The following is a 14,148-nucleotide window of genomic DNA, read 5'->3' as shown; positions in this document are numbered from 1 at the left end:
TGGGCTCCCCCCCCCCCCCCCCCCCCCTCTCGTTTCGGTGGCATAAAATATAAGAACTTTCATAACGCTTTGCCGTTTAAGAGTACAAGTCATTTTGCTTTTGGCGATCATTTAAAGAGCACCGGGGCTTTTAGTTTAGCTCGTGAGCCTGTGTGATGTATGTCTGTGGGGTTTGCACGGCTGCCTCCGGAATAATACACGTCTCTTTTTACTAAGTGGAGTTGTTAATGTGTGCATTATTTAAGCCACTCATAACTGATTGATTGGGGCGTCTTTGAGGCTTTTAGAATTAAAAAAACAAACAAATATGTGGCGTAAACAAGCGCTTTGCTTGGTGACTGCAGGGGAAGTAGCTTTAATGTGATAAAATAAGACAAAAGGTGCAGCTGAAAGTGGTCGCTTCACATTCTAAATGTGAATAATAATGCAGATTTGGTGTAAAGGGCGGCTGATTCAAGCCAAATGGAGAAGGGTTAAAGAAATAAAGTAAAATAAGGAAAATCCAACGATGAAGTTGTTATGATTTAGGCAGATTTTATGGCAGTCTATTTAGTACTTACAGAGATTAGGTCTGATCCACAGTGGTAAATCTGTGTTTGTATTTTTACCACTTCATTTCCATCACTGTCGGTTTCTCCTCCCAAGTAAACCAGGAGAACCAAAGTTTTTCCAAAGCAGCAGCGTTTTAGTTACTGACCCTTTCATGACACCAGAGCAGAAAGCCGCTCCTCTTCCTCTGCGGCTGAAAGCCTCGACATCTTTTAATGCATGAGGAAAAACCCAACTCGGCACCGAGCTCTCTTTTTTTTTTTCCTTTTTCTTTGCCGTCGTTTTCTCACTCTGACCTCCCCTCATTATTATCTTTTCTTCTTCTTTTTTTTTCTTAATGTCCGTCTTGCATCTGAACGGCTCGCCATCTGATCCGAGCGACCCCCCCGCGCATCATCGGCGTCACAAATCCCACACAGCTATTTTTAGCTCTCGCTCGGGTTCGATGGCTGAAAGAATTCAGCATCGTCTGTCCTCGGTCTGAGGGTGTAATTCAACTCACCACCTGTCTGTCTGCGTGTCTGTGTGTGTGTGTGTGTGTGTGTGTGTGTCTGCCCCTGCAGGAGTCTGACCTTGTCCTGACGTTCAACCTGTCCATGCATCGCTCCTGGTGGATGGAGAACGGCCCCGGGTGCAGGGTGACACCCGTCACCCCTCCTCCCTCCTGGGCACCCGAGGACCACCGATATATATCTATATCTGGCTGCCTGCTGGACTTCCAGTTCATAGAAGTGGCTCATTCCTCACTGCAGATACTGCTGGCTGTGAGTATTAAATGTTTTATAGACTGCACTGGAACATCAAACTCAAGCACGTGGCGCGTTGGGTCCATATGGTTTCCTAAAGGTCTTTGAAATGATCGAAATAATCCGACGTTCGCAGCAAGTGCTACTGTAAAGAACAAAACGCAGCGACTTGGAGACGTTCATGTTTCTAATTTGAAATGTATTCAAAGAGCAAAATGAAAAAAAAATAACCAACTCCAGGAAGGCTTTATGTATTTCTCAACTATAAAAGCAGCAACTAATCAAAAGCCACGACTGCAGTAACGCTGCAGACGCAAACAAATAAAAGCCAGACTCCGATTACGTGCCAGGGACGAAACATTAAAAAGCTGAGTGAATGAAAACCCCTTTTTGTGTGTTAAGTAATTTAAGCTTAATGCACATTCCTGCTCGTTTTAAAGCCATAAATGAAAGTTTGAACCATTTATATTCTTCTCAGTGTCCCTTTTTTTATGCTTTTCATGCTGAATTATTCATTTCAGCCAACTCTTTCAAATATTCGTGGCCCCTCACGATGTTTTAATCGACCATATTGTCCCGTTTGTTTTAGGAGAGTGTCCGCGTGGTTTGTGTGAGGAGCTTTATAGCGTTAAAGCTAACATAACGACGGGCTTCGAGTCGTTCGGCCCGTAATTTGCATCACTTTGTCCCCATCAGGCGTGTTTGTGCTGTGTTCCCGTATTTGACAATCCAAATCCCCGCGAAGAACAAAATAAGTGGAGCAGAGTTAGCGTAGCTTTGGAAAAAATAAGTCAGATAAGTTTTCATTCGCACTTCTGACACAGATCACTGTGTCACTGAAACGTCCAACTTTAAACAAATCTGACAATTCATTTCAAACTTAACACGTTTATCAAACTTAATTAGCCCAACCTAAACCCAAATCGGCCCTAAAAGGTTGTTTGTAAATTTTTTTTTTTTTTTTTTAAATAAAGTTTAGTGAACTTTTTATTACGTCAAACAAATTCCCTTCGGAGGTTTTGACCTCCTCGTGGATTTCTCTTGATTTAAAAAGCCTCATTTGATTTGATTTGATTTCTCCCAAAAGAAAAAAAAAAAAAAACCTATTGCTTGCAGATTTGTGCCGCTAAATCACGGAGCAATAAATTTCGGCGCCGGGCGTATATTTGCGCCGCTGATGATCTATACAGTTACACTCGGCGGTACATTAAGTTGGCCGTGGGCCGTGCAGTTATTTTTGCCGGCCGTAAACCTGTTGATTTTTGTGGTCTCTCTTTAAAGGGTAAATAAAAGCACCCGTTAGGCTTACAACATCACTCTATCATTAACAGGCACCCGGCTGGAGCCCCCCCCCCACGTCTTTTCCTTTGTGTCTCTTTTCATATTTCGTTGTTGCTTAAACCCAGCTTTGCGTGGTTTCCCGACCCTTCCTCCTCCTGCTTCGTCAGTGACGATCAGGAGGATCGGACAGCGGATTCCAGGCGGACACTTTCCACCTCAGCCCTCTCTGTGACGAACAGGGCAGTCTGACTGTGCGCACGCTTACGTCAGCAGGAAGCGGGAGCCTCTTTTTCTGTCCACGTCTTTATCCCGCCCGTCTTCCCCTCTCATCACAAGCCCCCTGTCTCTGCGCTGTCAATCGATGGCGGTGCTTATAGCGCGGCTGAGAGCCAAGCTAACAAACAGCTTTACTGCTGTCTCACTGTAATTGGTGTGCTGAAACACTGTCATGTTCCCTGAGCACCAAACTCAGCAGCCTGATGGGTTCACCGGCTGACTGGATGGCTGGTTTAAGGTACCGCACTAAGTGAGGAGTGAGTGTTTCACTGGACTGCAACACGGTGCTTTAAGAAAACCGGTCCTAATTAGCTGCCTGGTTTTTTTGCAGAGCGGAAAAAATAAAAAATGATGGAAGGGTTGCTTGTTTCTGGGAATGTTGAAAACTTCAGCGTCTCGCGGATGGAGACATTAAAAGCGAAAGAAACCGAAGACGTGCGCGGGGTGGGAAGGCTGGGCGCCGAGGCGCGGGGGCTGTCGGGTTCTTACGCAGAGCCTGACTTCGCTCGGATCGGTGGCCTTCGGGGCCCGCGGCGGGCTAGTTTGTGTTCTTGCTGGCTCGCTGGCTGTCTGATTTTCTCCCTGTGGCTTACAGAGTTCGAGGCTTGAAGTTCGGCAACACCACTGGCTGCACAGCGCATCTTTGAAATGATTCCACAGAAAGCCCGAGAACATTTATCCCAAGAGGAAAAACCAAAAAACATGTTTTTTGAGTCTCACGTCTTATTTATCCAGCTCGTCTCGTGACTCACTTTAAACATTTTACTAACTCGAACCATTACTGATTAGTTTTGCGGCATCACCATGACAGTAAATTAGTCCTTTTTTAAATAATCTGTACTGAAATCTGGAGTTCTTAAAGAAATGTGGGCCACTGCAGCACATCGGGGACATCTTTAATCACTGTTATTTTCACCTGTGGTTTACCTGCTAATAGCGCGGGGAAAGTGATAATTAAATTAGATTTCATTAAAAAAAGAGAAGAAAAGAAAGACCTAAGACGAGGCCTCTCTGCTGGCTCAGTGGTGCAGTAATTGCAGTGATTAACCAAAGTGGAGGAACTAATCAGTGGAATCACCTACTGTTGTTTGGAGTATGGAAGAAACACACACACACACTTCGGCGATGAAGGATTACAGGTTTGTGTGATTAAAAAAAAAAAGACCGTTAACTACTGGTTTGCGTGTTAAACACTTTACAAACACCCGACTTGAGGGTGGTCAGGAGATTGACCTTTTTAGTTACAAACCGGTAAACATTAACGCCCACTTTTTAACACGCCGTGCACTTGTTGGTCCTCACTTTAACAACGGCAGGTGTTTTTTTGTGTCAGCTAAGGTCGACTAGCTGTGGCAGCCATCTTCAATCAGACTGACTCCAAAAGTTATTCAGTTGTAGACGTGCAGCCAAGAATTACATTCTGGGCGTTTCAGTGAAATTCAGCCAGTGGTTACGAGATATTTTGTTAAGACCACACAAAAACCAATACACACACACACACAGAGGCAAAAACATTCATTTTTCTGCAGCAGGTGATAAAAAGGGACTCTTAAAGTGCTAATTTCTCATAAAGCCATTAAGGCATCATATTGTTTCTGTCAGTAAATCTCGTCAGAACATGATGTTTAACACGCTGCAAATTTCTTACCAGTCCTTCTTTTCCTTGTACTGATGACTGCAGAGAAGCAGTCATTAGTGTGCAAAAAATTATTATTTTCTTTTCTTTTTTTCAGGTGTGACGTGAATTGAATATCAGCGAACCCTGAACATAATGCCAAGTTCCGGGGCCCAGCTGTATTCACAGCAGCGATCCAGACAGCTTATCTTGGTTTTTTTTGTCATTCAAAAAAAAAAAAAAGTCAGGGAAGTAAAAAGAAAAACAGAAAGAACAATACTGGAGAATTGAATGTCAGTCAGGCAGAGCGATCGCTGCGTTCCACCGCACTAATCCCATATTTGCTGAATAAGTTGAACCCCTCTTTTTATTTGTTGTTGTCGTTTGTTTGTCTCCAGGTAGCAGCGAAACTTCCTGATCAATTAAAAACAAACAAAAAGTATTGAAAATTACTGCGTACGCCGGGTGAAAACCAACATCTTGCGAGGTACATGCGGTTTCCAACAGCTCTGTTTGTTGTTGCTGTAAGATCTGTGTACGGTTCAAACAAATTCCCACAAAAGTGATTAGATGTAATCCCCGAAGCATTTCAGAGATTTGTTTATTTCTGCTTTTAGTGCCGCTCTTTGCTGACAAAAAATATTTTCATTACAAGTCTTTTTTTTTTTTTTTTGTCGGCGAGGTTAGACGGAACGGGATGCCGCTTTTGAGTTCGGCTCACAAACAGATTCAATCCAGCGGATGTGACGCCTTTGTCGCGGTGCAATGATAACGCCGCCGCAGTGGATTCTTTCATCTCAAACGAACGTGCCCTCCGTCACAGAGTAATGTGTCCGACACGAAACCCGTTGGCCGCGGCGTTAAAACCCAGGACGGGTGAGGGAAGCTCTCCGGCGGTCGTCTCGTTACAGCGGCGTGTGTCGAAGGGCGGCAGACGTCGGGCAGGTCTTGAAGCTGAAGAGAGACGGCTGGATTCCGGCGCTGCAGGACTTGTGTGGCCTTTTCTGGTGCGAAGGGATTATCACGAGATGATGGAAGGATAGCGAGGCCATTGGGTGTTAGGCACCCGGGTGTTTTTGAGCAGAGGAGGGTAACTCAGGACATCTGATCTGATCTGATCTTTAGCAAAAGAAAATGTCCTCTAAGTCCAAAGCGTTCAGTCTGGGAAACACATCTAAACCGCCTGCACCTCAGACTAAAACAAATAAAATCCAGAACTGAAACTGACACCAGAAAACCTGACCATTTGAAAACTTTTAGGAGTTTTTATTGGGACGCTATTTTAATATCACCATACTAGTTTTACCCTGGTGGTATTTTAAACAAAAAAAAAGCAAGATGGAGGCAAAGACTAAAAACATCACCTTCTGCTGGGGTTTCAAAGCACTAAGACCTGGTGGACCAGCAAACAAAATCAGCTCCGCAAAAACATACATAATGGAAAAGAGCGATCCTTAAAGGAGTACATATCACCCGCCGCCTTTCAGGTCAGAGTTTTGAACAAAAATCTCGCCTGATCTGGTTATGTGATGGGGAGGACTCTCAGCTACTACCACAACAAATTCTGGCTCCATGTCTGTAAATTTGACTGAGTTGCAGCCATTTTGTGTTTTCTAACGTCGATTAGCGTCTTGAATCTCACTGATGCCAAAAGTTAATCAGCTGCAGGTGGACATCATGGGATTACTTTCTGGGTTTCCCACACACACACACACACACACACTCACTGCCTTTCGTAGCAGTGGGCGATAAAAGCAAAAGCAGCAAAATATTTTAAAAAAACAAGTGAAGTGAAGTGAAATTTATTTATACAGCACTTTTCCACAACAAGGTGATTCAAAGTGCTTTACAACACAGAAACAACAATCAGGTACATAATCAAATACAGATAAAAACATCATACCAAACATCATAAAAACATCATAATCAAATATAGAGATACAGAAGTAAAAACATCAATCATGTATAATCTTAATGAAATATAAGGTAATCTAAATAAAATCATGATACTAAACATATGTAAACATGAGCTAAAACAGTCAAAATAGTAGCTAAGATAATCTAAATGAAATCATGATAAAGTTAAAGCTGAGCTATACAACAATTAGGAATCTAACAATCTAACAACCTAACAACATCTAAAATATGAGCTAAGATTAACTAAACTAAACTAAATGTACAGGAAGGCTAAAGGATCGCTAACAAGCAATTGTGATAATATTATTGAATATTGCAGTTGTTATTAGCCCACATTTTATTTACTTCTCTGTTGTCTGTCATCACAAAGCTCACGACATCCTCCATGTTTTTTGCATCGCAGCTGCAATCATCTAAACTCGGTGTGGGCATCAAGGCCAATGGGAGTCAACTGGACTGACCAAACATAATACTGACATGCTGGCTCTAAGCAGTCTTTTGGGATGTTATTACTGTGCATGTTGATAATGTGATAACAATCCATTGCAGTTCAAATAAGAATTCGCTTCAGCTTTCTGCTTAGTTTGTCAGTACTTCCCTGTGCTCAGATGGCATGTAGTGTTTGGGCTGTACTGAGTATTTATTCCAGTCAGAGGCTTCACCTTTAAAAACCTTCTGAGCTCGTGGAATCTGTGCCTCCGCGGTTCAGATCTGCACGGCAGCACAAGAAGGCCCAGTGCAACATTTGCCTGGTGATAATAATAATAATAATAATAATGTGTCAGAGCAGTGCAGCTGATAAACAGATTCACTGCAAGTAAAAGTCAGCAAGAAAATATTAGGAATGTTTGGGAGCTAAAGAAACTGGAAATAGGATGGTGTGACGATGTGAAAAGGCCGCCAAGCATCTAAATGTTTTTAATTCCAGAGGCGACGAAGGTGAAAAATGCGCAGCCGTCAGCACTTTCTGCTGCAGTTGTTTTGGCAAAAGGCAGCCTCACCTTTCTCTCTGCTGGAGGACAAACCGAGCCCCTGGGTGGCAGGTCTACAGATGCTCTCCCCCTTGGCATCTGTCTCTGCTTTCCAAAGGTCTCATCCCGCGACGCAAGCCCCCCGAGTTCTCTGGGCACCGTCTATGCAGAACACAGAAGTGTCGATTTTCCTCCCTTACTGAACACCAGCTGTTTGACATTCAACTAATTTCTCCCCGCGCTGCTTTCAAAACTACCAGGTGCTCTCAGTGTCTCTGCCAAGTGAGCATTTGGGACTTGATTATTGTTGGAAAGAATGATGATTCAGTAATCTTTTTTAGCTTAATGGGATCCCCTTGCCAACATTGCACACTGAAGATGTACCGCTCCTCTACATCTTTATGGGATTCTTGAACATTTCCGCCAAGGATCATCTGTAAGGCTTTGATGAGAGCTTTTCCCTGCAAGAAGGCGAGGGGAAAAAAAAAAAAAGTACTTGCAGAGCAAATGGACCTGACAGCAGTTGCATTATAGCTTACTTTGGTTGCAAACAACAGCCGATTTAATTAAAAACCAAAAGGAATAAGTCTATTTATTTTGTACCAAGGGTAAAAGCTGTTGCTGTCTGGCCTAACAGTGTGCCGTTTTGGTCCAAACTACTATAACTGATCATATTGAAGTGTCATTGCTTTGGTACACTATTAGTGCCTCCCAGAGTGTTTGATCTGGTGTCATATTCCAGAGTAATCTAAGATACCGGCTGCACCAAGTCTGAGGGGAATGTGTAAATGGTATTTATCTGACATGGAAATCTGCTTTAGAGACCAGCTTTTTATTGTTTCATTCTGAGGCTTGTGTAGCATTTAATAAATTAGAAACAAATCATTCATAGGGCTGCCTGTAAACGGGAAATGAAGTATGTTTGAGAGTTGTAATGTCATTTTTCACCCTTTAATAATAGCCGAAGAGATAGTCTACAGTCGAAGCTGATGAATTGGTTTTCTTCTATTTGTAGCAACACTGTAAAGGTAATAGAAAATATGTTGCCTGTTTAAAATGCACATTTGTTATTAGCTGGCATTTAATTACTGACTGAGTCGCGTTTAGTTAAGGGTATTGTCACACTGGGCTGTGACGGTTGGAGACTAGCTGAAAATCGGGCACTTTTTTAGTTGCAGTCTCACTGAATTCTGAGTGCTTGTGACAAAGTGACCAGCGAGCCGTGCTGCTGCGTTTTGAGCAGCCTGTGTTTGTGTGCACTGCTTGCAAAACTGTATTCTTGGTCACGCACATTGTTTCGCCGCCCATCGTCGCTCACATTGTGCCTGCCTCAGTCCACTTTGTGCGCTGTTGGAATGAATGCAGGCAGATGTGGATGAGATTTTTAATTAATATTATCTGTCGTCGGCGAGGGTTTTAGACCTGGTAGTCATGGATGTTTTTGGCCACAGGAGAGCTCCTGTGCAGATGTCAAAATACAGCTCCAGAATTTATGAAAACTAAATTCAGACGGGTTCAGGATGGGTTGGAACTTAAAGCTTACAGATTAAATGCAACATAAACAGTGCTTGTTGGAGTGTTGATGAATACAGAAAAAAAAACTAATAGATAAAGATTTTACAACTTTAATATTGGAAATATTGGCAATCAGGGAGCTCACAGTTTCTTACCCAGTGTTGTAGGCTGTGAGAATGTATTTTATTTATTGGCTGAGGGAGTATTTGTCACAGTGACCCAACGACGTAAGAGTTATCATCAAACCACGGGCAATGGCCGGCTCAGCAGGAAACCGTGGTCGCACGGCACAACCCGCTGAAATGAACAGGTTTCAGAATACAGCAGTGCCGTCATCGCTTTGGGTCTGAAGCGGCCCTCACGTTGTCTATTGTTTCACAGCACTGTGGTGGATCCAAATAATAATGGCACAACGCAAACACAGTCAAAGTTCTTCAGGTAGAGGCAAGAAATCGTGTCATGATCATTGATGTTACGGTCAGTGAATGTCACAGCGTCCCAGAGAAAACCTGCTGGGAGTCCGAATGTCTGCCAATGTGATGAAAACATGCTTTCATGTGTAGACATCGTCTATGTGCAGTGTTCTGTTAACTGTGTCCACTTACTGCCTTGGAGATAAGGAACGAATAGAAGTATCATTGTTGCTTCTCACAGAGAAAATCCAGATCAGTGGTGCTCAATCCTGGTCCTGGAGGGCCACGATCCTGCAGGTTTTAGATGTTTCTCTGCTCTTCAGCAGGTCTTCAGGTTCTGCAGAAGAAAAGTGTTTCAAAGAAGAGAAACACCTAAAACATGCAGGACGGTGGCCCTCCTGGACCAGGATTGGACACCACTGATCCAGATTGTAAGACTGTCAGAGCCACGTGAAACCGTATTGTCATTGTTCTAACAAATCTCCACGCTGTCCTTTTTTCAGTACTTTATTAAGAAGTAAAATACGCACGATGGTCATTGTTGATGGTTTGCCTTCTATTCACAGAAGATGTCACGTTTTCAGTAGAGCAACAGTCTTGTTTATGATTTTTATAGTTAAGCCAGAATCAGCTGACAGTGTAAATGCACTGTTTAACTTCCTTGGTTATGTGACAACATGGCGGCGTGGTGGTTATCGCTGTTGCCTTTCTGTGTGGAGTTTCTCTCCGTGCACGCATGGGTTCACTCTGGTTTCCTCTCACATTCCAAAACATGCATGTTAGGTGTGAGTGAGAGCGTGAATGGTTGTCTCGTTTATCTCTAAGTGTCCCTGTGATGGACCTGTGACATGTCCAGGGCGTCCCCCCTCCGCCTCTCGCACGGTGACGGCTGGAGATAGGCGACCAGCTCCCCCACGACCCCGGGAAGGAGAAGGAGCTAAAGAACAACATGAAAGAAAATGGATGGGTGGATGGATGGATGTAACAACATTACAACATTTCATAAATTCACTTAATGACTGTTAATGCAGACTAATCTGGTATTAGTGCCAAGTGGGAGCCGCAAAATAAATTTACCAAGAAGCTGTGGATGAATTTACAAGACTGAGATTGAAAACGTGGCTGAAAATAACTGCCAGTATTACAGTGACAAATTGGGAAGACCTTGTGGGACTTGAGGGTGTAACTGCTGTGCAGGAAGCTCGTTTGCAGTCATTATCATTGCAAACATTAGTTGAGAACATTCTGCTCAAGCTACGAATGGAAAACAAAAAGGTTACAGACAACTAATGCAGAGATGGAAGAGTTTATCAACCATACCATGACCTTAAGGTAATATCACTTCTACTGACTTCCCATTGGATAGCTAGCGTTTTTCTGTTTACCATGGCAACAAGCATTTGCCCTGCAGTATGTTTAAGGAAAAAGAGAATGAAGTGTTTTCCAGCCTCAGATTGTGTGCGCTTAAAATCCCATAAAAACGGCCTCTGCTCGGGCACACACTGCTGAGAAGTAAAGTGAAGGAGTAGATCAAGATATTCCTTATTGGGCTGATCAAGGGCAACAGTCCTGTATGAGTTCCATTTTCACTCATCAAAATGAACATTCTTCTTCTGCTGGAACTGCAGTACGTAACCTTAATTCAGAGACGTGGGAAACCAGGGGAAATGTCACCAAACTGACCAAATATGTAGCTTCTTGGAAATAGTTCAATCTGAGATAGTGCTGGGTTTTCAGTTGCAGAAGTCACTGACGTATACAGTGTGGGAAATAATTATTTGAGATCTGATCCTGCTGCTGATTTTGGTGAGTTTCCTCACTTACAAAGAGATGAACACTCAAATTTTTATGGTAGTTTGATTTGAATCTAGACCAGCTCCCCCGTGACCACTGCATGAAAAAGCGGGGGAAAGAATTTAGATGAATGGGAAAATATTATGAAAGTTAAAAAAAAAAAGCTGATTTGCAAATGACTGACATCAATACTGTAGGTGTTTAATCACCAACAGCCCTGCTCCCACAGATCGGTTCTGTTCTCATACGGCACACAGATGACTGTCAGTCAATTTCAGGCACTCCCGATCTCGACGTGTTCTGTCTGTAAACCACACATCTTTTCCATTCTGTCCTCTCCACCAAAGAGGACCAAAGAGCTGTCACAGGCCATCAGGGACAAGATGGAAGAGCTCCACCAAGGCTGGGCAATAAGATCACCAAGAAGCTTAATGAGAAGGTGACAGCTGTTGGTGTGATTATTAAGAAATAAAGGAAATATAAAAATACCATCTGGTCTGGAGCTTCATGCAAGATCCTGCCTCTTGGGGGGGACAAAGGTGAAGGATCAGCCGACAGCTACCTGGGAAGAGCTTGTTAGTGACCTGAAGGCATGAAGGCAGTTGGGGCCACAGTCACCAAGAACACCATCAGTAACCCACACCACGCCGTGATTGGTTTAAATCTTGCAGCGAGGTGCTCAAGAAGGCACTTGTACATGCCTGTTCCTAGGGTTGTCATCGAACATAGCGTTACCGTTTATTTGGGTTTTTTTCCCCCCTCATTGACCAAAAACACCTGCCTTTACTTCCACTTGCAGTTCTGCTTTCAATCCTACATGTTCACATTATTTTGCCACTCACAGACATAGAAATTTTGGTTTAAAAAAAAACTGTTGCGGTTTTGACTGATTCGTCAAGTTTGGCGGTTCACTGTGGAGAGGCCAAAAACGGCAAAGGAAACGGAAGTGTCACGATCATCAGTGTCACGATCATCAGTGTCATGGTTAGTCGAGGCCACGGCGCTCCAGAGAAAGCTGCTTGGAGTCAGAATGTCCAGCCGTGTTATGTAGCGTTTATATAGCGACAACTAAGAAATATACGTATCTTTGTTGCTGCTCTCTAGAAGAACGAACCATGTGAAACTATATTACGACTGACCAAATATAGCTCAATTTTTGAGCCCTTTGGTTCCTTTTGAAGTGAACTATTTACAGCAACAGGAAGTGCGTCTTTTCTGACGGTTTAGATCCTTTAATTCCTAACATTCCAAGGGGTTATGGGAGGAATACCTTGAACATGACTTTAGGCGCCGCACACGCTCACAAACAAGATAAGGCGCGTACGTCACGACCCCCCCTCCCCAAATCTAATATCGCCGCACCCCAGCTTTCCCATTTAGATTTTTTCCCGATGCGCGGTGAGATCTAATCCCATTTGCAGTCCACAGGATATTATGTTTACACGGAACAACAAGAAAACTGGATGCTTGAGTTTGAGAGATATTAACAGGATATTGATGCGCGGAGCATAGGTGCTCTGTCAAGGCTGATCAAACAGGCTGCAATCGCAGTGCGGGCACGACTGTCTGCACTCTGTTCGGTCACGCCAACAAAACTGCACCCCTGGAGTCATTTTCGGAGTCGATGAGCCCGGAGAAGAGAGAACAGGCGCCAGACTGGCTTTAACGCCAAACTCTCCAGAGTTTCTTAAACAATGTCCTGACTTTGTAACGTTTAAAGTCTCCTTCAGCCGAGTATTAATTCAAAAAAAAAAAAAAGAAAGAAAATCCTTCAAGATCGTATTGGCACCAATTGCTTGTGGGCTGATGGCATCTTAATCTTCCAAACTATGGCAGTGACAGTTTCTATGATGTAGCCAGTAAAGGTTATCGGCGTCTCTGATCAGCGGTCCTTCTCCAAGGCACGTCTGCCAGATTAGGCTCACGGGTTTCATTGTCGGTCGTCATTCCAAAACCGGCAGGGGTCGTCCCAAGAGTTAGCTCGGCACCTCGCGTGGCAAAAAACACTTCTGTTTCTGTCAGTTGTTTCTTTTCTGAAATGAAAAAAAAGAGAGAGAGAGAGAGAGAAAAAGGAAGGAAATACCTAGAAAAGGGAACGGGGGGGAGGAAGGAAAGCAGGAAGCTGGAAGAGGAAAAGTGTGCAAAGGACGAGCTTTGGGAGCCAAACATTATTTAGATTAAATAAGGTCAAGACCTTGAGATATTCGCTGAATTCCAAATGGCATTTCTTGCAACTGCAGCTTGAGTGTTTATGTGTGTTGTCTGTGTAGTCAATAGAAAACCAGCCGGGTCAATGTCATTTTCGGCCCCTATACTTGACGGCTGATTTGAGCATTAAAGCTTCTTTTATTTTTTTTTTCCCCTTCAGGGTAATATTGCCTCGTACAATCCCACAGGTGCTCCCCTGCCTGTGTCCATCTGTGCACGTTTCTCCTCCTCTCTGTCCCTCCTTCCTCCTCCATAAACCCAAGGGCAACGAGGTCACAGAAATGCAGACCTGGCACTGCCGGCGCCCCTTCCTGTACGCTCGCCTCGGTCGGCCACCTCCTATCAGTTGCCTTGGAAACAGACAGCCAATGAAGGCGCAGACTCGAGAACTAAGGGGTTTGGTTCATTTGGACTGCGGTGCTGTCTAAACACGACAGGCAAACACAAACACACACACATTTTTTGTCGCTAGGGTTTCTTTTTTTTGGTAACAGTGCCAGTTTCACATTGGTTAACACTGTTTTTTTTTTTGTGTGTGTGTTTGTTAAAAATACATCCTTCAAACAGGTGTGAGACACATCTGTGTAGGCACACCTTTAATATACCAGCAGTAATCAACAATGGGGGTGTAAGATTCAGAGGATGATCAGCGGGTTTGACCCAGAGAAGCCAGGATGTCTGCCATTGTTATGATACCATGTTCATCTGTGAAAATAATGTCTGCTCATTATGTAATTATCTGTCCTGTTTGTCCTAAAGACAACTAAAGGAATATAAGGATTATGATTCTACTCTGAAAGAGACAAATCCAGACTGTCAGACTCTCCACGACGCCATAAATGTGATTGTTTTTTTTGTTTTTT

At 43.5% G+C, this 14,148-nt stretch overlaps 1 protein-coding gene across 1 annotated transcript in view; it reads left to right on the top strand.

Moving 5' to 3' along the window:
• nkain2 (sodium/potassium transporting ATPase interacting 2) overlaps positions 1-14,148 on the top strand; it is a 96,813-nt gene that overhangs the window by 68,008 nt on the left and 14,657 nt on the right. The window contains exon 5 of the mRNA XM_017409269.3: positions 1,113-1,313. Within this exon, the coding sequence (XP_017264758.1) occupies positions 1,113-1,313 (201 nt within the window). The remainder of the gene's footprint in view (positions 1-1,112; positions 1,314-14,148) is intronic.

This window comes from Kryptolebias marmoratus, linkage group LG19 (genome assembly GCF_001649575.2).
Source record: "Kryptolebias marmoratus isolate JLee-2015 linkage group LG19, ASM164957v2, whole genome shotgun sequence".
NCBI classification, from domain to species: Eukaryota; Metazoa; Chordata; class Actinopteri; order Cyprinodontiformes; family Rivulidae; genus Kryptolebias; species Kryptolebias marmoratus.
The sequence above is the reverse complement of the archived record's forward strand: the minus strand, read 5'-3'. Positions and strand labels throughout refer to the sequence as shown.